The sequence below is a fragment of the Mauremys mutica genome, chromosome 14, assembly GCF_020497125.1.
Source record: "Mauremys mutica isolate MM-2020 ecotype Southern chromosome 14, ASM2049712v1, whole genome shotgun sequence".
Lineage (NCBI taxonomy): Eukaryota > Metazoa > Chordata > Testudines > Geoemydidae > Mauremys > Mauremys mutica.
This window is the reverse complement of record NC_059085.1, coordinates 15,593,335-15,615,563: the sequence shown is the minus strand read 5'-3', so window position 1 is coordinate 15,615,563 and position 22,229 is coordinate 15,593,335. Positions and strand designations below refer to the sequence as shown.

At 41.9% G+C, this 22,229-nt stretch overlaps 1 protein-coding gene across 1 annotated transcript in view; it reads left to right on the top strand.

The window, feature by feature from the left end:
• Positions 1 to 7,182: 7,182 nt before the first annotated feature.
• The window catches only part of MMP2 (matrix metallopeptidase 2), a 50,423-nt gene continuing 35,376 nt past the window's right edge, over positions 7,183 to 22,229 (top strand). The window contains exons 1-5 of the mRNA XM_044987531.1: positions 7,183 to 7,512; positions 11,860 to 12,086; positions 14,136 to 14,284; positions 16,377 to 16,505; positions 18,620 to 18,793. Of these exons, the coding sequence (XP_044843466.1) occupies positions 7,360 to 7,512; positions 11,860 to 12,086; positions 14,136 to 14,284; positions 16,377 to 16,505; positions 18,620 to 18,793 (832 nt within the window). The 5' untranslated portion in view covers positions 7,183 to 7,359. The remainder of the gene's footprint in view (positions 7,513 to 11,859; positions 12,087 to 14,135; positions 14,285 to 16,376; positions 16,506 to 18,619; positions 18,794 to 22,229) is intronic.

Genomic DNA, 22,229 nt, shown 5'->3' with positions numbered 1-22,229 from the left:
TTCTTAGATGTCCCATCTGTCCACTCCATAACATCTCCTTGGCTGAGCCTCCAGTCCTTTGGGTCCCTCCTGTCTACTCAGTGTGGTAGCCATTGCTGTCTCTTTCTCAGAGAATCTGTGAGCCTCACTGAGCTGCTTTACAGACATACTCCTCCCCAGAAATGGGTATATGAAATTCAGTGCCCATATCTGTCCCTCTCTACACTAAGGAAGAAGGGCAACCTCGCCAAAAAAGTCCTCCTTGTATTCTGATTCTCTCTCTCTTTTCTTCCTTCAGGGTCCGTCCCTTCCTTTCCCCTTATTCCAGGAGCCATTCAGACGACATTTCTGGTACCACGTGTAAATGGTGGCACCTGCTCTGGTAGCCACTTACCCAGTCTCAAGGCTAAGACCTAGTCAATCCCTTCTCTGGACTCCCTTGCTCGGTCTACTGAGGCTCAGTCCTGTGGCCAAGTCAGACACATTAAGCCCCCTTCTGGGGTTTGGTCCTAAACCAAACTGTTCTTTGCCCCTCCTGGGCTTGGCTTCAGAGACACACGGTCATTCTCCCCTCCTGGGCTCACCTCCAAACCCAAACAATAAATCTTTTGCCCCTCCTTGGCTGGGCCATCCTTTTTCAGCTTTCTGGCCACCCAAGCTTTAGTCCATCTATTCAGTGATTTCTTATGTGTTCATTGCTCACCAAGATGTTACAGCAATCTAGACAGAATGCAAATGGATAATAAATCAAATCATAGGGTGACACCTTGTCATTGCTGAAGTCAAGAGCAAAACTCCCATTGACTTTGATGGGGCCAGGATTTCAGCCAGAATAGAAAAGGCCTTAACCTTTGGTTAATTGAATTGCCAAAAATTCATTTCTAATTCAATGACAAGCTGACAAACTGATTCCATGTGTCAGTGTAACTTCTTGTCCTTTGGACCTAAATTCCAGAAAGCAAAGGAAAAGAAAAAAAAACTGCTTTTGCTACCTTAAATGCTGTAAGCCACATCAGGTGACAACCATTGTCTTTTCCCTCTGGTTTCCAATAGTTTAAAAAAGACTAGCTGGTGTGGTAGTCGGAAGCTGTACATTTGGCTGTTGGCATATTCGGTACAAAAGCAATGGCTTGAGTCAGTAACAGTGCAGGGAGAAAAGAGTTGCAAATAAGAGGGAAAATGAAGGGATTGAGAATTTAAGGCTTATTATGTGTTGGAAGGGATCAACTCCTTATCTATCACACAGCAAGCAATACACATGCTGTATTTAGATGAGCTCACTTGGCTTCAGTATATACTGGTTTTGCTCCAGTTATTTTTTTTTAAACTCACATTAGAGCTGCTGTTGCTAATCATTGTCTCCTGGAGACAGCTCTCCCCGAACAGAAAAACTGTTAGTATTAAGTTTTCCTCTGTTGAATATTCCTGTGTCAGCACTTGTCAGCCACAATGAACTCACGTTGTTCCTGTTACACTCAGGATAAAGCTGACTTCAGACATATATTAGATATCAGAGAGATAGCAGCAGTGGGTAGGTAGATGGATCATTTGCAGCTTGGACAGGGGCTGGCAATTCTCTAGTGGCCCTGTCAGTGCTAGATTCTGGCTGCCCTTTCACTGGTGTGCTAGGCAGTGGAAAAAGAGGTGGTGTACAGAGTGTCAGCTTCTCTTCTCTGCCTCAGTCAGCATCCATGCCTGGCCTTTTCCTCTGGCTCCTTGACTTCCCTGGTCCTTCTGAGCTCCTTCTCCCTGGTCAGGGGAAGGAGAAAGAACTGGGGAGCAGGACCAGAGGAAGTTACAGAACATGATCAACATGTAACAGCCCCAGGGAACAGGGCAAGAGCCCAGGAGCAGGGCATTAGAGAACACAATTGAGCAATGCAACCATGCCGGGAGCTAGCTAGCAGGGCAGGAGGCAGTTCACTTGTGTAGCTGGACAGGGCGCTAGAGGTTCCACTGCTGCCAAAGAATTGCTAGTGCTGCTTTTCTAGCCTTCCTGCTATTGTTTCCCTAGCTGTACGAGAGCCTCTGTCCTACTAACCAGCTTACCCTGTGTTCCCGGGGCATTCCCTTCTCCTTCCCCTAATGCCTGGCCCACTCTCTGCCTGGGAACATAAACAGCCCTCATCTCTGTTATAAATGAGCATCTCTCAGCTAAACACAATGTAACAATTACAAATAAAGTCTCAAATGTTCCTCCTCTCCCTACAGCTTTTCCTCCTAGTCCCAGTCCAATCTAGGCAGCTTTCCCAGTCCAGCCCCTAAAAGAGAAGCCTCCAGCACACATATCTACCCAGTTCCCAGCATTGCCTGCCTCGCTGTGGCTTGGATTTCACCCCACTTAGAGCTATTTCTTCCGGGAGGAATAGGATCTGCCCCAGGGCCCTGGATCTTAGAAGTGGAGCCACCTGGTGTGTGGGGAGAGGAGGCAAAGGGAAATACAGGATTTACTCTCCCCACTACCCTAAATATATTATTTACTTATAAGGATATTACTACTAGTGTTTTATTACTTTGCTTCCCAGGAGCCTCCCATACTTTAAAAATATGGTGAGAGGATAGGAACCACAGAAGGGGGTTGAGGGGAACCCCACTTGTGATTTATAATGAGGCACAATGGGATGAGCTGAGCCTGGAGCATCCACCAGAACATCGTGTTTCCTTGTTCTTCTCAACATGTTTCACCATATTCAATTCAGGCAATACTGAGGTTCCAGCAAGTTCATCTCTGGTGTTACCCCACTGAGTCCAGTGGTTTTAAGAAAGGGATGGATTTGGCCCTCTCTACAGAAGAGAAGGGTGATGCCATAAATAATGGTTCACTATAAATGCAACCATTTTAATGTTCTGATTTTTAAATACCACAACACATTCATAGGTTCCAAGGCCAGAAGGGACAATTGTGATCATCGAGTCTGATCACTTGCTAAGGACGTTAGATAGGAATTTAAGGAGGCCAGAAATAAACAAACAAGTTGGAATTTGGCCAGAACATGGCAAACACTTGCCCTGTTGAAAAGGATTGCCATAGGATTTTTAACAACAAAAGTGGCTTTTGTCTTATGGCACTTCTTACACATAGCAAGTGCCCTTTCACACCAGTCCGGATCACTACTGATTTCATACTGACTTAGAAGGAAGAATGTCATTCACTGAAACATTAGCATCATCTCCAAATACAGTATCCAGTATTCTTCTCTTTATTAAGGTCCCTAATTTAACATAAGTTGCTGAACAGCTCACCAGCTCAAGTGGTGGAATGTATCTGTTCAAGTAATGTCAAAGGTCAGAAGCAACATTTCAGAACAAAGACTGTGACATCTCTGTTGTCATGTTATTTCAAAGAGGGATTATATAAGGGAATTCATTTCAGTGGGAACCTTCAGCAACACCTGTTGTCAGTGCAGTTGGGAAACAAAAGGGATTTTTCAAACAGCAGGGATCTCACATTGCACTCATGAGTTTCTTCATTCCTTTCTGATGCTATATTAATCAAAATGCAATGAGAATGCCTGAGCACTCACTGTGCTTCAATGAGGGTTATGAGGGCAACTAAAAGGTACCAGGAAATATTCTGTTTTAAATGGGTGGCATTACAATACCCATAGAAAATGAAATACACTATATTAAATTACTGTTTAGGGTTGCATGAAAGTCGGAAAATCCTTGTGCAATAAGTCTACCATAACATCTGACCTATTGCAAAATGTACCAGTAGATGGAGGATCTCAGAATCTTGAATCACAGCTCCTAAAATGTCTACCTACTTAATTAGGGACAAATTAGCAAATGTATCTTGGGATTTCTTAGTTGTTGTTCTTTTATAACTGCATGAGGCCAGATATAAATAGGACCTGCCATTACAAACAGAAGACAAAAGTGCTCTCCTCAATTTAGCATAGGGCGGTGGAAAAAATAGGTCCATATTTTTTGTATTGGTGTTTGTGCAGAGTTTACTGACATGTCCTTGGAGAATGTGGGCATTTCGTTCAAGGAAAAGTTAAACTGGGAGGTGTAGTTCCAAACTGGACCAGTGGAGGGAACTGTTCATTGTAACTCCTGTGTGGCAGACCAACCTCAAGGCAAATGGAAATGAAATGAAGAGGGTGTGGAGCAGGGGTTCTCAAACTAGGGGTTGGGACCCCTCAGGCAGTCACAAGGTTATTATGTGGAGGGGCCAAGAGCTGTCAACCTCCACTCCAAATCCTGCTTTGCCTCCAGCATTTATAATGGTGTTAAATATATTAAAAAGTGTTTTTAATGTATAAGGGGGGATCACACTCAGAGGCTTGCTATGTGAAAGGGGTCACCAGTAAAAAAGTTTGAGAGTCACTGGTGTGGAGGATGTGGAGAGGAAAGTGGGCCTCTCAGAATGGCTGGGGGACATGTCCTGAATTGGGTAAATTGCTGGACAGTCAGAGAATCCCTCCTCAGCCCTGCTCCACAAAGATCTCATGGCAACAGCTCCTGGACTGCCCTTCCCCTGGTGGTGGTTCAGCACTTCTTCCTATGCTTCTATTCCTCGAATGGCGGCTCAGCTCTTGAAGTTTGGTTTTTTCTCAGGAAACTAAGCTTCTCATTTCATGACAGTAGCACTCACTGACACAGAAGCTGCTTCTACTGATTTCACATAGAACCCCATGACCACAGTGTGACACACATGGCAATTTCCTACATATCCTTGGGAGACCTTACTGAATTACGATTAAGCATCTTTAGGGTCCAGTGTATTAAATGCAAAAGTTATGTGTTATTGTGGGCCAGGATTGCACATAACATTTCTAGGGGGGAGATGTGATGTGAGGCCTGTGAATTCAAAGGACTATACTGAAAATATGCCAGAGCAGAATGGACTTTTGAGACAATAAGCGTGAAGTGGCTTACCTGGGGAATACCCAGGGAGAGATTAATGCAAATTCCCCACCCCTGGTTATACAAAAACTCACCTTTTGAAGCTACACACTGAAGAGTGGGTCATTGTCTGCTGATCATCTGTTACCAATGGCCAAGATCGAAGGCCTGAGCTGTATAAAGAAACTGCTGCTTTGTCCAGCCTTTGTTCTGCCTCTGAATCTAAGGGCTTGGCTACACTTACAAATTTGCAGCGCTGCAGCAGGGTGTGAAAACACACCCTCTGCAGCGCTGCAAATTGCGGCGCTACAAAGCGCCAGTGTAGTCAAAGCCCCAGCGCTGGGAGCCGTGCTCCCAGCGCTGTCCGTTATTCCCCACAGGGAAGTGGAGTACGGACAGCGCTGGGAGAGTTTTCTCCCAGCGCTGGTGCTTTGATTACACTTAGCGCTTCAAAGCGCTGCCGCGGCAGCGCTTTGAAATGCAAGTGTAGCCAAAGCCTAAGGCCGTTATGAACTTGTAACTACAGGAAAACCACGTGGGTTTTGGAGGAATGGCATCTTCCAGAGCCTGACGATGGAGTTGTGATGACCTCTGGCAAGCTTATTATTGTGCGTACAAGTTCTTTTATTGTTTTAATATGTTCTCTCTATAATGCTTTCACCTTAAGAATAAATGTGCTTGCATAGGAAGTGCTATGTGGTGACCTGTATCTGCAGGCAATACACTGGGCATAACCTCTGGAGAGAAAACAAAGTGCACAGCTGGGAATATCACAATGTAAAGCAGGGAACTATGCTGCCTGGAAAACCCCTCTATAGTAAGGAGAGAGATGCAAGTCTTGGCCCAAGAGAGGTGGCAGCTGGCCATAGGAAGCCTGAGAGTGGGTGCCATCGGTGGACCACAGAAGGCAAATATAGGTGCAGTTGCCCTGAAACTGTGGCCCCGTTATAAGAAGGTTGAATTCATAGGCATGGTAAAAGCCCCTTATTCTTTCCGTTGGCATGCAGTTAGCACAATGGCTTGGCAGATACAAAATGTCCAATATAAAAACTTTTTGTGAACAAATTCCTGTTTTTCAAACAGCTGCACTTGGCAAAAGCACAAGTTCCAGGACATCCTGCAAAATTGCATTCAGTCGTAATTAGTATGATGCCAATGCAATCTCTGTGGTGCCAATTGGATCACAAGAACACTGGTGAACACTTTGAGGGCTGTTTCACATTTAACAGAACATATTTTGTGGTTTCATGTTGATTAGAGTGCACATGGTATGCATGCAGTATTACCAAACCCAGGCATTCAGCATCATGAGTCAGGCCCCAGAAGTCATGAGATTAAAAAAAAAACCTCATGATTTTTAAACCAAATTATGGGTTCTTTTAGGGTTTTTTTTATTTCGAGCCTTTAGGGTGTACTTGGGTCACATTTTCAAGTTTTTCTCTGCAAACATAAGGCCTAGACATTTATTTTTATTTTAAATAAAAGCTGAGATTCACACCTAAGCCTATCACTCCAGGAGCTAGGTCTTTAAGAAAATAATTGAATATCATGAGACTTGTGATACAACCATGAAAGCTGGCCACACTGTGCATGAGATAAAAATGAAAAGTACCCATGAATGTGGCCAAGTGAGGTTGCACTGGTACAGTTACACCGATGGATAAAATCCCTAGCATAGATAAGGTCTGGATCTCATAACATCCACATGAGATTGCCACTTGTATCTGCAAAAATCAGCCTGGCTAACTGTACTGAGAGAAGGAGAGAATGTACATTACATATAGGGGGTAAAGCCACATATAGGTTATACAGATTATCCCAAATAAGTGTTGATAAAAAATTATATCACATAATATGTGTTCTGTACATGCCAGGGAAGGAGTCTCCATGTGTCCTGTATGCATAAATCTATGGCGCATGTAGCCTGAGTGTAACAAGACTTCTCTCTCCTGTGTTGGTTCACAGTCTAACTTCAAATGTTGCCCCAAATGCGCCGTAATGTACTGAGGGCTAAAGCATGTTTGGAGCAAGAAAATAGTTTGAACAAAATGATGCAAATACCAAACCTTAAAAAAAAATCCTCAGGCTTTTATTTTTAAAATTTACTAACCATGTATCCGATACCTTATCAGCAATTAATCTTGGGTCAGATTTTGCTCCCAGTTGCACTTGGGCAAACCTAGGGCTTGAACGTAATTACATGAGGGCAGAATTTGGCCTTTTGTCTCTTTCAGCCTAAATCACAATATCTGTCTGTGGCTACCTTAAAATCACAGCAAATCACATCTGGTAACTGCCCTTTTTCTCATGTTTCCACTGGTTTTCAGACTTCCTCTTGTGGTAGCTCGAGACTGCGCATCTGGATGTTTTAAACATACAAAGGAATTGCTAGAGCAAGCAAAAGGGAAAACGGTGCAGAGAGTTAAGATGTTCCGATAAGCAACTGGTGGGTGGACTGTGCAGCTAAAGTGACCGACAGTCCGTTAGGAGAAATCTCTTTGCAAAGAGGGTAACTTGAGTTCAGGCAAAATGAAGACTCACATTGTTTTTAGCCTTTTTGCCTTCATTTTTAAAGTACTCTTGCTCCAGCTATATTTTTTTCACCAAACTTTAGCTGCACCGTCACCAATCATTAAGTTTCCTGGAGACAACTCTCCCAAAACAGACAAAGAACTAGCAGTGGTAAGTTTTGGTTTTTTGCTTCAGAATTATCTTGTTGTTCTCCATAGCAGATGTTTCTTTCTTGTTTCAGCTGAGACTAGGAAATGACTGTAGCCTTTTCTCTCTAGAGTCTCTGGAAGGGAGAGCTGGCTAACAAGGATATCAGCTTTCAGATGTAAAAGCTAGAGCCAAATGTTGCCTCTCTTAAAATTTTTAAAGCCAGCACCAAGTCTTTTTCTTCCCCCACCTTGAAGTTTGAATACATAGGAGAATACGTTCATTAAATTTCTGTGACTTTCACTAAAGTGGTAAGGTGGGGGGGAGAATAGATAAACTTAAATTCAAAGTAAATAAAATGGAATAGAAAAATATAGGAAAACACTTACATAAACCTGAACTTATTGTTAGCAGTTCACACAGCTGTTCAAAAGGTTGTTTTCCCTGTTGTTTACTATACATGGCATAAGCACAGCTTTAAGGGACAATTATAGCTTAAAGCTGGTTTGAGCTTCAAAGAAGATAATGACTAGTTCTAACTTTGCAATATACTTTCCCTAAGCCAAATTCGATCTGGAACAAAGGAAAGAGGTGGGGATTTCTGAATGTGACATTAGCAAGTTATGGATATGTAGAATTTTATCCTAACCTTATTGTAACCCTGTGGACTTTTCTTAAAATGATATAATGGGGAAATCCATTTTAGGGGAGATTGAGATAGATTATCCTTATTTTAGCATATAAATTATAGACATTTCTCTTCTTCAACAGTAAATCCATTTTAAGGAAGATTGAGATAGATTATCCTTATTTTAGCATGGAAATGATAGAAAGTTGGTCCCTCTTTCTTTAGGAGTTGATGTGCATCTCAGGGAAACTTGCCAGGCAGAAGGGCGGTGTGGGGACAAGGGGTGGAGAATTTCCAAAAGGGGGTGGAGATGTTAGCAAAAGCAAGCAAACTGACCCAAAATAGCAATTTCCAGTCTTGGCTCTCACAGGACAAATCACCAAAGGTTTTACTGACCTTGGCAGCTTGACAATGGGTCATATATTTCTAACGGTACATCAACTGTTCTTAAATACTCTCTCCATTTTGTTAGACACAATCAGGCTTTTACTGAATAACGGTAATCATCTCATCTGCATTTCATTCAGCAAACTGATTTATTGTGTATATTCCAAGGAAAATCACAGGGTGCTTTAATGTGTGAGTTCTTCTTGGTTTCTCTTGTAGTATTCCTAGAGAATACTACATGACTAGGTTTTCCTTGAGCCCTGGATCTGAGTAAACTTGTGGCTCAGAATCAGAACCTAGATCAAAATTTTGCAGCTGAACTCTGTTTCCATGATCGCCTGAATCAAAACCCCCAGAGTACCACACTTCCCTCCTGACTTTGAGAGAGGTGAATTTTGCAGCTCAGGCCAAGATATAATTTACTAAATCCCCTTTCCAAAGCCTGTTCTCATAGAGAAGCTGGCTATGTTCATTTCTCTTCAACCCTAACTCCATTGATATGGGTTATCCTGATTTATATTTTAGCTAGTAAATACCTTTATTGCGCCTCTGTTCTTATTGCTCAGCTACCTCCCAAACTATGGTATATAGGAACAGAAGCACGCTGCTCCTTCAGACTCCCTGTAAACTTTTGCTCCGTACACCCTAGTTTTGAGACCATAGCACATAGTTGAGAGTTAAGGACAGAAGCATGATCAGGATATTTACATGTCAATATGAAAATCAGGATAACCTATCCCAAGTGCTGATATGGGTAGAATGTGGTGTTGAACCATTTCACATGAAGCTAATAGGCCCCATTAACTATGCTCTGGCAGAAGGAACCTCATGGTGGCAGAACAATATGAAGAATTTGCATAAGATTTGTTTGTTAATTTATATGCTGATGCAATGGTCTCCAGAGCAAAAATGCCACCTCAGACTGGGGTCTCATCAAATCTTACAGCTAAGCAGGGTCAATCGTGGTCAGTACTTGAATAAAGCACCTTCAGAGGAACCCAGGTGGTTGCACAAAGTTAGTATATTGCAACCTTCCTTCTGAGTCAACGGTGAATTATTTCCTTGGCACGGTGATATGGGGTGCCAGCTTTCAGACGAGGTCCAGGCCCTAACCACTTTTAGTCATTAAAAATCCCTTGCTACTTTTTACTGTTGTGGGGATGTTTGTCCTGGTATCTTTTCTAAACTCAACTAGAATAACTGTATTCTAGCTGCCATGTTTTCTGTTGGTTAAGGATGTTCTTCACTTTTTGAATACAGCACATACCCTGCCTTCCATTCTACAATGTGTGTCAGGGATGGCTGAAATAATCCTTTTATACATATGCTCAGAACCAACAAAGGGATTTGTAGACATCAGACTTCAACATGGAGTTCCACAGAAGTCAATGAGTCTGTATCTGCCCAAAAGTGAAAGTTCCCCAAGGATCGCCTTGTGATAACAGGGCCATTAGTTTGTAGCTGGTTTGTCAAGGCATTTGGGATCTTTGGATGAAAGTTATGGTCTAAATATCAATTAGTCATTATTATTACAGATGTACCCAAACCAATATCCTCAATATGTATCTGAACACCATCAAACTTTGGTAGAAATATCCATTCCCAAATTGGAACCCGGCACCTAATCTAAATCCCATAGCTGGTCCAGTCTCTGTTATAAGCCAAACCAGTCCCTCAAGTCTGAACACCCTGAGCTATGAAGATTAGGTAGGGCTTTTGAAATCCATCTCTGGATCCAAATTTTGAAGCTAAGGCCTCTAATTATAATTTAAATTAACAGCCTTTCGTGTACCCACTTCTGTTTGCTTTGCATCCTATAATAGCATGCACTGGATGTTTTAGAAATAGTTTAAAGTCCTCTAAAAGCTTCAGGGGGAAAAAGGAGAGTACTTTGGATGGGGAAATGAAGGATCAAGTATTGAAACTCAGGACTGCTACACAATGTTCTATGTATTATTATTACTTTATGGCAGCTTCCACAATATGCTAGGTGCTTTCCAGACATTCAAACAGGGATAGTCTCTGCCCCAAGAAGCTCACAGTGAGACAATTAAATTATGGGCTAGGGTAAGGGAAGGATAAAATAGGGATTTGGGTTTTTTTGGTTGGTTGGTTGGTTAATTCTCTGCATGTGCACATTTTGGGGAGGAACACACACACCTTAAAAGAATAATCATAACAACAATTGTATGCCTAATGCTTATCTTAAACAGAGGTATCCAGTTAATCAGCATACAGATGAATGGTAGGACTTCTTAACTGGGATGACTGCTAGGAAAGAGACTGAGTGTAATGCACGTCAGTGAGTAGACACAACAAACCACAAAAGACATACCTCATCCATTTGAAATGGAACACCAAGTGTCTGAAAACTATTTCCAATTGTTAAAAGGAGCAAACCAGTACCTCGCATGCCCTTTTGTTCTCTTCATGTTTTTTAACTGTACTAGGGTTGATGAATGCATCAAATGTATAAAAATAGAGTTGTTTCTATAGAACAATGTAGAGGAACACAGAGTGGAGGAAAAATGGGCTAGTGCTGCTCTTTGTGTTTCTTTACAATTCATCACGAAGCCTGAATGTTGTTTCGTAAAGAAAGATGACTTTGTGGCCTGTTTGTTTCCAAGGACATATCAGGAAGGTTAAGGTTAAGTCTTTCCTTGTTCTGCTAGAGGACTCAGAGGAGGTTTCAGAGATGTAGATTGTGTGCTCCTCATATTTAATTGTATGGGGGGGAACAGTAAGTGAAGCTTTAGCAGAGACATCTTTTCCTCCAACTGTTTCTCAAGCATTTGAGTTAAACAGATTAACAAAAAAACAAACCTAAAACCCCAGTCATTTCTAACCGTCTGAATAAAAAAGCACTTTCCCTCTTAATTAATATGGTTCCATTGGTTTCCTTTGATACCATGACCTTAAAGTTCTTCAGTCATCCACAGACTCTTCCAGGAAATAAAAGGATAGACACAACCTGAAACTCTAAAATATAACACAAGCAGAAACCAATACAAGATGAACCCATCATTTCCTTTGTAGTTCATTTTTAATGCTTTGTGCTCTGCTTTTTATAAAGCAATTCATGAAATAAAGACAATAATGTAGTCTGAAATATTTCTAATAACTGGCACAATTGCTTAATTTAGCAGCATTTTGTGTCCCTGGAGGTCTGTGTCAACTAAGAAGATTATCTGAATGTTGGTTGTTAACATAGTCATTTTAAAAAACCTTACAAAGTATAGACATAAAAGTTAACATGCAGTGTCAATAATTGTAAGGATGTCTCTCCTGTTTCAGAGTTTTGAAACCTCTGTTCTCTGTGCGTTTTTTGTTTGTTTGTTTGTTTTCCTTTTTTAAAGCAATACCTGAATACATACTATGGGTGCCCAAAAGACAACTGCAATTTATTCGTGCTGAAAGATACTTTGAAGAAAATGCAGAAATTCTTTGGGCTGCCTGAAACAGGAGATCTGGATCAAAACACTATTGAGACAATGAAGAAGCCCCGCTGTGGTAATCCAGATGTGGCCAATTATAACTTCTTTCCAAGAAAGCCAAAATGGGAAAAAAATCAAGTAACTTACAGGTAATGCCTTAGCAATATTGTTTTTTCACAAATATGGGATGCCTTGAGAACTGAAGTGCTTCAATGTGGCATTTAGAAATGGAGGAATTTTCTAGTGGCCTGAGCTCCAGACTTTGAACCAGGGATCCCCAGATTATAATCCCTTTGTGTTTGGACAACCACTGGAAAATGTCTGTGAATTCCCAACATTTAAAATGTAATGAACATTCATCCAAAATTTGTGCCATACATTCAAGGAGAGAATTGTTGTTAAAGTGCAGGAGATCTGAGTTTTATTTTGTTCTGCTGCAAACTGCCTCTGTAATTTTGGGCAAATCGTTAAATCTCACCTCTGTCTGTACAATAGCGGTAATAGTATTCCTGACTGCACCGGATAATTATGGGAATAAACCCAACAGTGTTCAGAAACTATGGCAATGAAGACCATAGAAGCTACTAAAACTATTCACTATTTACTATTCTTTAGTGTCTAATTTTAAGATTTTTTTCAACCAGTCAGGGACTAATGAGTTTTAAAACAGACTAAGGAAGGACTAAGGAATAATGAGTAGCCAATAGTGGAAGTGAACAGTTTTCAAACAATCTGTAGGATGAACATTTTTCACCCAAGTGTGAATACTTATGAATGACAACATGCCTTTATATATCCAGACTGGTTCATGAATAACTTGCAAACATGGGGGAAGGAGGGAGAAAGGATAAATATTCCTCACAAACAATTTGACCAGCTTTATTTATGACTGTGAGGCAGTCTGTCTAAGCAGCAGCAAATGTATTTCATAGATTGTGGTTTTAGCAACTAAGGAAAATGTGCCAAAGAATGAAGGTCCAATCCTGCTCCTGTTTAAATCAATGGCCAAACTCCCACTGACTTCAGTTGTACAAAATGATGCTCTTAATGACCGGTGAGGGGATCAGAAATCCTTGCGAATTCCTCCTAGCTGCTTTTCTATTTGTGTTCATCCTTCTTTGGTCAGGGAATCAGAGCATCCTTCATAGTCTGAGTAGACCAGAGAATTCTGGAGAACACTGTGGTAGATTTGCAGGCCTTCTTTTGCTGATGTGCTCCAGATGATATCATCCCACTGCAGTAATCCCAGACACAAAGCCGATCCAGTAACCACAAGAAGCCACACAGTGTTGGAAGCTTTTCTTTAGCAGGAAGATCATTGTCTGAAATGAGATCCATGAATAAGTCCCAGTCAGCATAAATCAAGATGAAGAAAGAGGTGCTCTTGTGAGCTGTCCCTCTATTTTATGTGCTTGTGTCTCCCCTTCTCAGTCTGTACCACATCCCTGATGGCAGGGTTGCTGGGCATACTGGCAAGGAATTAACTATCATTTATTTGACACAAAACCAAAACATGACTAAGAACAAAAAGGTGATTTTTAAGCTTAAGGGGCAAAGTACCCATGTTTGGAGCTCCAAAGTGCTTCTGGTAGTTAGGAGGCTCCCAAAATTCTGATGACTCAGTGGGTGCTTGTGTAAACATACGTCTAATAGGATGATATGACTGGAAGGATCTTTAATTTCAGTGAAGCAAAATATGGTTAGGTATGGCTCTTCCTGTATGCCAGCTCTGACATCAAATACATATACTGTACTTAGTTCATATGACTGGAAGGATCTTTAATTTCAGTGAAGCAAAATATGGTTAGGTATGGCTCTTCCTGTATGCCAGCTCTGACATCAAATACATATACTGTACTTAGTTCAGAGTGTATTAAAAATGTAAGTAATACAGACTCTGGTCAAATTACCACTTACATACCATGCTGCTTCCTGCAGTGTCCTCATTCTTAAAGGACATATCAGTAACTCTCTGGCAGATCATTACATTTAAATTAGAGAATGGTCCCAACAAAGTCTCAATATCCCTGAGCCTTGGGAATGTCCTGATCTTTTTTGCACAGTTGGTACCTCCCTTTGCCAAAGGAGTTAATTTCACTGGTACTTTCAACACTTTAAACAGCAAGCTGTAAAGATCAGCACATTTAGGTATTGTTTAGCTTTTGAAACTGTGATTTTTCCCCCCTTTTACTGTTAAGGATTTTAGGGTATACACCGGATTTGGACTCTGAAACAGTAGACGATGCCTTTGCCCGAGCCTTTAAAGTCTGGAGTGATGTCACACCACTGACATTTTCCCGAATTAATGATGGAGAAGCGGACATTATGATTAATTTTGGACGATGGGGTATATTTTCTATTTTTACATATGCTCTTGGTTTTCTTTCTTCCATTAATCCTCAGCGTTGGAATGACCTCCCCTCAAGCAAGCACTTCAATGAGCCTTTCTGGCAAACGATGCCCTAGTTTTCACTTGGTTTGTACAGACTATGTCAGATTTCACAAAGGGGTGTGTGTGCATACACATACACTCTTGATTTATCTGTTACAAGAGAATTACTAGGGGACAAAACATTATTTCTGAATGTAAACTATCAGTAATAAACTGGAAAATATTGGGCCAGATCCTTAGCGGCTGTGAATTGGCACAGGTCCATTGAAGTGAATGGAATGATATTATATTGTTAATTTATAAATCTCTGCTAGGTTTTCAAATGTCTTCAAAGGTTATTTGCAGAGAGTAGACTATTCGAATACTCCTAGACACTACAGATGAATTGGGACATGCCATCTGAACTTCACGCTTAGCCTCTATTTACTTTTATGGGCTTAACTGAGGCCCTTCATCCAAACATCCTTAGCTTTTGGGAGTTCCAAAATCTAGATCTGAACAGCCAGTGTTATTAGACTTGATTCAGTTTCATTTGTTAATTTTACTTCACACAGAAAGAGCCTGGGTTTCATAAGGAACCTCTGGCATTTTAACCAACAAGCTGTAGAGGGCTATATAATTTTAATAAATATATTGACATATTCAATCTTTTGGGAGATGGCATTTGGAACCAAAGGGAACAGTTCATGGAATAGCTGAGCTCTCCGAGGAGGTCTCTGTTTCAAGCTTGTTTTCTTTGCTTAAGTTAGTGATGGGTCAACCTCAGAAGGCTCAGAGATTCTGTGCAGTATGGATGAGCACCCACCCAAAATTTCAGATTCTTACTAGGCCTGTTTGGGCCACAAAACTGAAGTCTCACAAAATCCAGAGTGTTCATGCTGATTTTAGTACCACTTGATTACCACAGCCCAGAAATAGCACAAGAATTGCTTCCCCTATAGTATTTTATGCTTAATTATACACTAGAGACATGTTTCAGTTCTTTGCAATCACTGTTCACACCCCTGTGTGTCGGAGTCAAACTGGTAGGGGCCCTATACAGCATTTTTTTTTGTTCACAAGTTTTCTCAAACTGAGTCTTTACCGACGAAGGAAGACTAATGCCTGATACATGGGAATACTGGGGAGAAGAAACTTCATTCATGTCAATGGAATGAGGCCAGCACAAAATAGGTGCAATGGAATAGCGACTCCGGCCTGTGTATTTAGGGCTTCTGTCAAATGGCAACACATCAGACCAAAAGGCTTTTAGTGATGGAGCCACTGGCAGCTTTGGTGGTCAGGTCAGTGTGGTGAGCGAGCTGTGAATAACAGGGTTATGCCCTTGCCAGCTTGTGTTACCCAAGTGTGGTGAGCTTCCAAGAAAAGCCTTCAGTGAAGTAACAGGAGAACTACTGAAAAGGCAGTTGCCCGGCATGCGGGCTGAGACTAGGCATGGTTGATGTGGAAGTAGGATGGGCTGAACCACAGAATAGGACTCAGATTTTCAGGGATTCAGTACTGAGAAAAATGAAGCTAATTTGCTTTCCTGCAAGTAGCACTGGTAGCCTGGGCAAAGAGAAGGGGACATACAGGAAAAGATAACAGAGTGCATTGTAAATGAATAGCTTGCTGTGTAACTGACTAAAGGAGCCTGCAAAGACCGATATGGACAGTTATATTCCTCTGAAACTATCACTTAACTACATTGTATATTTTACTGTTCCCACCAGTCAAAATCAAGAACATATCATGGATGTGTATAGCACAGTGTAATGTGTGGGTATCTCACAGAGCTTCACTAACACCAGAATCCTTTCCAAATATCCTTAGTACATATAAAGAAACATGCTGTAATACACACACTAATCTTGTGTGCTTTTGTTTTTTATATGAAATGGTTTCCTCTCCTAGGGTCCAATCCTGAAAACCTTCCACGTGTGATGTATTCCCAGTGATGTGTTCTTTGGGGAATATCCATGTGACTATCTTTACTCATGATTGTGTTTGCAGGACTGGGCCCATTATAACTTGTAAGTGCTCCTCTTCTGTGTTCTTTCTTGTGCAGAGCATGGTGATGGATATCCATTTGATGGCAAGGATGGCCTCCTGGCTCATGCTTTTGCACCTGGGCCAGGTGTTGGAGGTGACTCCCATTTTGATGATGATGAACAGTGGACTCTGGGAGAGGGACAAGGTACCCAAACATTTTAATGTTTCAAAGCATTTGAATTATAGACTGCTGTGTCTAAAATGGTGGCCAGAGATTGCTCTTCTGTTACTGAAATGGCTTAAGTAGTAAATGCTAGAATAGAACTATGACTCTGGAAGCTGATGGTTATGCATTTTAATAATTTGAAATTCTGCTTTTATCAAACTTTTATATAATTTTTTAGAAAAAGTTGCATATTTCTCCCTAGAAATTAGAATTAATTATGGACCTGATCCTGCAAACCTTTACTCATGTGAGCAGAGAGAAGTGAGTAAAGAGCCCTCATGGCAGAAGTGCCAGGCCATGATTTTCAAGAGTGACTAGGGATTTTGAGTGCTTCCAGTTTTTGGTCCCAACCACTGAGATACCCTTAAAGGGGCTTCCTTTTTAGAAGGAGAAGGCTTAGTGCTTTCTGAAAACTGGACCTCTGTAAGATGGATACCCCAAACTAGTGATCACTTTTGAAAATGTTGCCCCATTAGCTTCAATGGGACCATTCAGATGAGTAAGGATTTGCTGGTTCATGTCATCTATCAAAAGCTTCTGAGTTCTGAGCTCCGCAGGTTTGTGACTTGAATTGAAATATAGATCTATATCAGGGCTGAGAAAAAACGAAACTTAGAGATGTCTGCAAGTTTGTCTTTTGGAGAATCAGGGGATGTTTTCTTTATGCAAATTGTTGACCAAATACTGTTTGCCTCGTACCTTATGAACCAAATTCTGATCTCAATAAAATACTCACCTGAGGCAGGCCAGCATGATTTGGCCATTATTTCACCTTTTAGAAGTAAATAATATTGATGTTTATTGTCATTTTTTCTCTTTAATTTGACAAAAATAATAGTCTATTGATTATCATTCTTTGTGCCAGAAATTTAACAGGAATGGAAGCTCACAAAAGCAGAATTTAAAATGCATACTCATTTCTTTATTTCACTTCAAATTCAAAATGTCTGAAGTCATTTGTTCGTTGGAAAAATAATTGAATCCTTATATCCTGGTAGTCAAGTTCCATCTCTTTTGGCTTTCTTCAAATTTTAGCAGAAGCAATAGATTTGTGGCTGTCATTATTGGACTGAATGCTTCCCTAAAAGTAACAATGAACAGGAAACTCTTTTGTGTATTTGGATTTATTCTACAAATGGTCAATTTGTGATTTAGGTCTATAAAATCATGACTGGTCCCCTGTGGAACTCCTTGCCAGAGGGTGTCGTGAAGGCCAAGACCATAACAGGGTTCAAAAAAGAACTAGATAAGTTCATGGAGGATAGGTCCATCAATGGCTATTAGCCAGGATGGGCAGGAATGGTGTCCTTAGCCTCTGTTTGCCAGAAGCTGGGAATGGGCGACAGGGGATGGATCACTTAATAATTACCCTGTTCTGTTCATTCCCTCTGGGGCACCTGGCACTGGCCACTGTCGGAAGACAGGATACTGGGCTAGATGGACCCAGTAGGGCCATTCTTATATTCTTAATTAGTCCCTCAAATTGAGAAATCGCTAACGGAAACTAGGTTGAGTGCACTTTAAAATAAGTTACCATGCCAGTGTTGTATTCTTAAGGAAATTTTCTATATATTACAATCTCCTGAAATAAAAACCAGGTTTGGGGATGTATGCATTAACATATCCGCTAGCACAGCAGTAGATCAGATTCAATTCTGACTGAAAATGCCAAAATGGATTAAGAGGCATGTTAAGATTACGCTGCAATGACTCCCTGGAACCTTTGGAAAAATAGTGCACATTTTAGATTATGCTATTAAAGGATCTAAATTACTAAACAAATTAACAGCTTGGTTATAAGTTTGCATTGCTATAGCAACTACTATAATTATCTTTCTGGGCACTTCAACACAAGTAATAGCCATGCTTTTCCCCCCAAAATTACTTATTACAGTTTCAGCTACAGTCATCATGCCAACTGGGAAACCAACAGAATATATTTGTTCAAAGTGTAAATGCACCTGAAATTTCTACACTAATGTCCCTTATAACGAAAGTTTCACTCCAGAAAAGAAACAAACCTGTATGCAGACACCATAATGGATGAAAACAATTGGTGACAGGATGCACTGTTGTGTTTTCTCCCTTTACAGTTGTTAAGGTGAAGTATGGGAATGCAGATGGCGAATACTGTAAATTTCCCTTCCTATTCAGTGATAAGGAATATAACAGCTGTACTGATGCAGGGCGCAATGATGGATTCCTTTGGTGCTCAACCACATACAACTTTGATTCCGATGGCAAATACGGATTCTGTCCCCATGAATGTAAGTTGAACACTTGGGTTGGAGGCTTGTCTCATGGCTGATTTTAGCCAAGAGGAGTCAACTGTAGTTATTCTGCATGTCAGGCTGCCATTGTACCTTTCCACTTTGAACGCTCCGAAGTATGTTGAAACTGATATAGAAACGTCAGTCCCAGGATCAAGTAGCAGTGTCAGCTCTTTTGTGTCCCTTCCATTTCCCCTTTCCGTGCACCCAGAAGAGAATCTAGGCCACTATCTTCAGCTCCTGGAATCTAATTATAGCATTGACTTCAATGGGAGCCCAGTCGGTCCTTATTAACTATATGAAAAAAATAAAAAAGGGGAAATAGGAGGGGGACATCAGCAGAAAACACTAGCTAAACAACTTCCCACCATCTCCTTCTTGGCATCAGAGAGGAAATTTGTGCTCAAGTCAGGTGAATTGAATAAAGTAAATGATCTGCCTGCTTAGTAAGAAATCCTCCTCTTTTTTCAGTCCTGCCAGTTGGCCCTCTCCAAAGAGAGGTCCACATAACAGGGGAGCAATGGAAAGGACTAGCATTTGGGTTTTGACTTCAGTGGGACAAGGATTTGGCCCAAACCGGGCATGCGGCCATTGCAAGGGCTAGCACTCGCACTTTCACGAGCAGATTAGCATTTTCCCCACACAGCACAGGGGAGCCTTGCAAGGAACTAATCTTGATTTATACAGATCCTGAGTTTCCAAATGTCTTATGGCCCATCGAGGTCAGCTGAGGAAGTCACAGGCTTTTCCACAGGATAACAGTCCCATTAAGGGGATGGTGTGATTGCAAAGAGAATGAGAACAGATAAAAGAAAGATGTTTTCATTTTGATTCACCATACGTAGATTTTGACTTGCTTGATATTAAATATCACCAGTATAGGACCAGCTTGAACCTGCTGCTCAGCAGCAGCAGATAGCACAAGAAACTTCCTGTGCTTGTTCCTTGACACCCAGCAGCCAAGTACAAGCACACTCCCCATGCTCCCTGAGTCATAGGGTCAGCTTCTCCTAGCAAGATGGGGCCAGATTCACAGAGGGGAGCGTGCTGCACTTACCTACGCATTGGGCCAGCAAATCTTTCCCCCCTGAACGCCATGCCGCTCCAGCAAGAATTGTAGCTTCCCCCAAAAGCAACAACTGAGACCATTGTCTGTGAACCTCACAAGGAGAACCTCAGAAGGAGAGTCAATGGGCCAGAACTTCTGGACCTCCATTGACGTCACTGAAGCTCTGTCAACTCATATAGCTGAGGATCAAGCCCATTGTCTTCTGTTAGAATCCAGGCCCAGGGCAGCCCAGAGGATTCAGGGGGCCTGGGGCAGGGCCAGGTCTTCGGCGGCAAGTCCTTCCCTCCTAGAGGGACCCGCCGCTGAATTGCCACCGAGGAATGAAGCCATGGCAGTAGAGCTGATGGTGGCTTTTTTTTTTCCCCTCGCCGCTTGGGGCGCTTGTACTCACTGGGCGGCACTCCGAGGCTTCGGCAGCACTTCAGCGGTGGGTCCTTCACTCGCTCCGAGTCTTCGGCTGCACTGAAGGACCTGTCACTGAAGACTCGGAGTGAGTGAAGGGCCCGCCGCTGAAGTGCTGCCGAAAACCCGGAGCGGCTCGCGGGGCCCCACTTGTCCCCTCTCTGGGCGGCCCTGTCCAGGCCCCCTTCTCTGCAATGGAATGAATTGTTCCATCCCATCCCGTTACACTGAAATGCTCTGACTCCTTTACAGAATTCTGGTGATGGGAAATAAATGTTATTATGAAGTTACATAGTTAATGGTATAATTGCAAAATGCTAGTCAGGTAAGTGGGCATGCTTTGAGCATTAGGTTTTTATTGTTAACAGATACCGAATGACTCTTTTACTTAAAAAGTACTTTCAGTTGCTCAGTGCAGCCAGAGGAATGTCACTGAGTATTTCAGAAACCATATATTAGAAACCATATTAATGGAAAAATTCTAGTGGGTTTTGAAAAGCTGAGATCATATGTAGGGTTTTTTATTAAGCTTTTTGAATTGTGAACAGAGTGCTAGGACTCACAGATAATTTGTCTCATAATTTGGAACTTTTTTTTAGGAAAGATCATATACAGATGAAATAATTTGTATAACAATTTCATTAACTCAGCAGTTTTTTGTACATATGTAACGTGGTGATTGTTTTTAAAGTAACACTAATATGGTGAACATTTTTCCCTTTGCACATTTGTAATATGTGCATTGTTTAAAATATTGCGGGTGAGTCTGCAGAGTAGAAGATTACAGAAAACTCTTATATTATGTGAACTTTAATTTGATGTAATCGATGTCAAACTGCAGGAAATATTCTGGAGAGGAAGTATGGTCCTGTGGGTAGGGCTGGGGCCTACAGCGCAAGATAACTGGGTTCTATTTCCAACACTACAACTGAGCTACTGTGTGACCTTGGGCAAGTCACTTCACCTCCACACACACACCCCCTTCCATTCTTTGTCTACTTAGATTGTAAGCTCTTGGAGTCAGGAACTGAGGTGTTTCAGTGTTGCTCACAGCTATACGCCTATTGTGTACCATTGGCAGGGGCACCAGTTGGGAGACAGGGCTGCCCAGAATGGGGGGGGGCATTTGGGAGGGCCCCCAAACTGAGTGGCATTGCAACCTGGCACACAGGCTCATGGCATCACTCAGATTTCACCCAACAGCCCCTTGACAGAGGATTCACTGGGATAACGAGTTGTGCTGAGACCCCAAGCTCCAGGTTGTAAGCGCCGCTCACTGAAATTTGGCCCGTCAGCCCCTCTGTCGTGATCTTTTAAGTTAAAGTGAGACTGGTTCAGCTGTGCATCCCATGTGAAACATTTCTAGGGTGTCTCTGCTGTGTTTTATACGGTGCCAACCACAATGGGCTCACTAGTTAATAATAATAATAATGAGTCAGAAAGGAACAATTGAATGAAATAATACTGGAGGTTTTGTTTGAAACCAAAGTTGTTGGAATCATCCTGTTCCTCCTTGGAACGCTTGCAGTGCACCTATTTGCAAGGTTACGGCTGGATTATATCTAGATTGTATTGGGAAAGGGAGTGCGGGTTAATAAACATCTTATCCCGTGCTTAAAAGCAAAGCTAATAAAACCAGATGTGTTCAATATCTTGCAGGTTCAAGCCCATGCTAGTCCAGTCTAACAAACCCTAACTACCATGTGACGTACTGCAGAGATCAGCAGTGGCTCACATAAAATAACTGCCCATACAGGGCCGCCCAGAAGATTCAGGGGGATTGGGGTCTTTGGCGGCGGGGGCCCCTGCTTTGGCAGTAATTCAGCAGTGGGGGGTCCTTCTGCTCCGGGACCCACCGCTGAAGTGCCCCGAAGACCCGCGGCGGAAGCTCCCAGCCACCGAATTACCACCGAAGACCCGGCACTTCGGCGGCAGGTCCCGCTTCGCCAGTAATTCAATGGC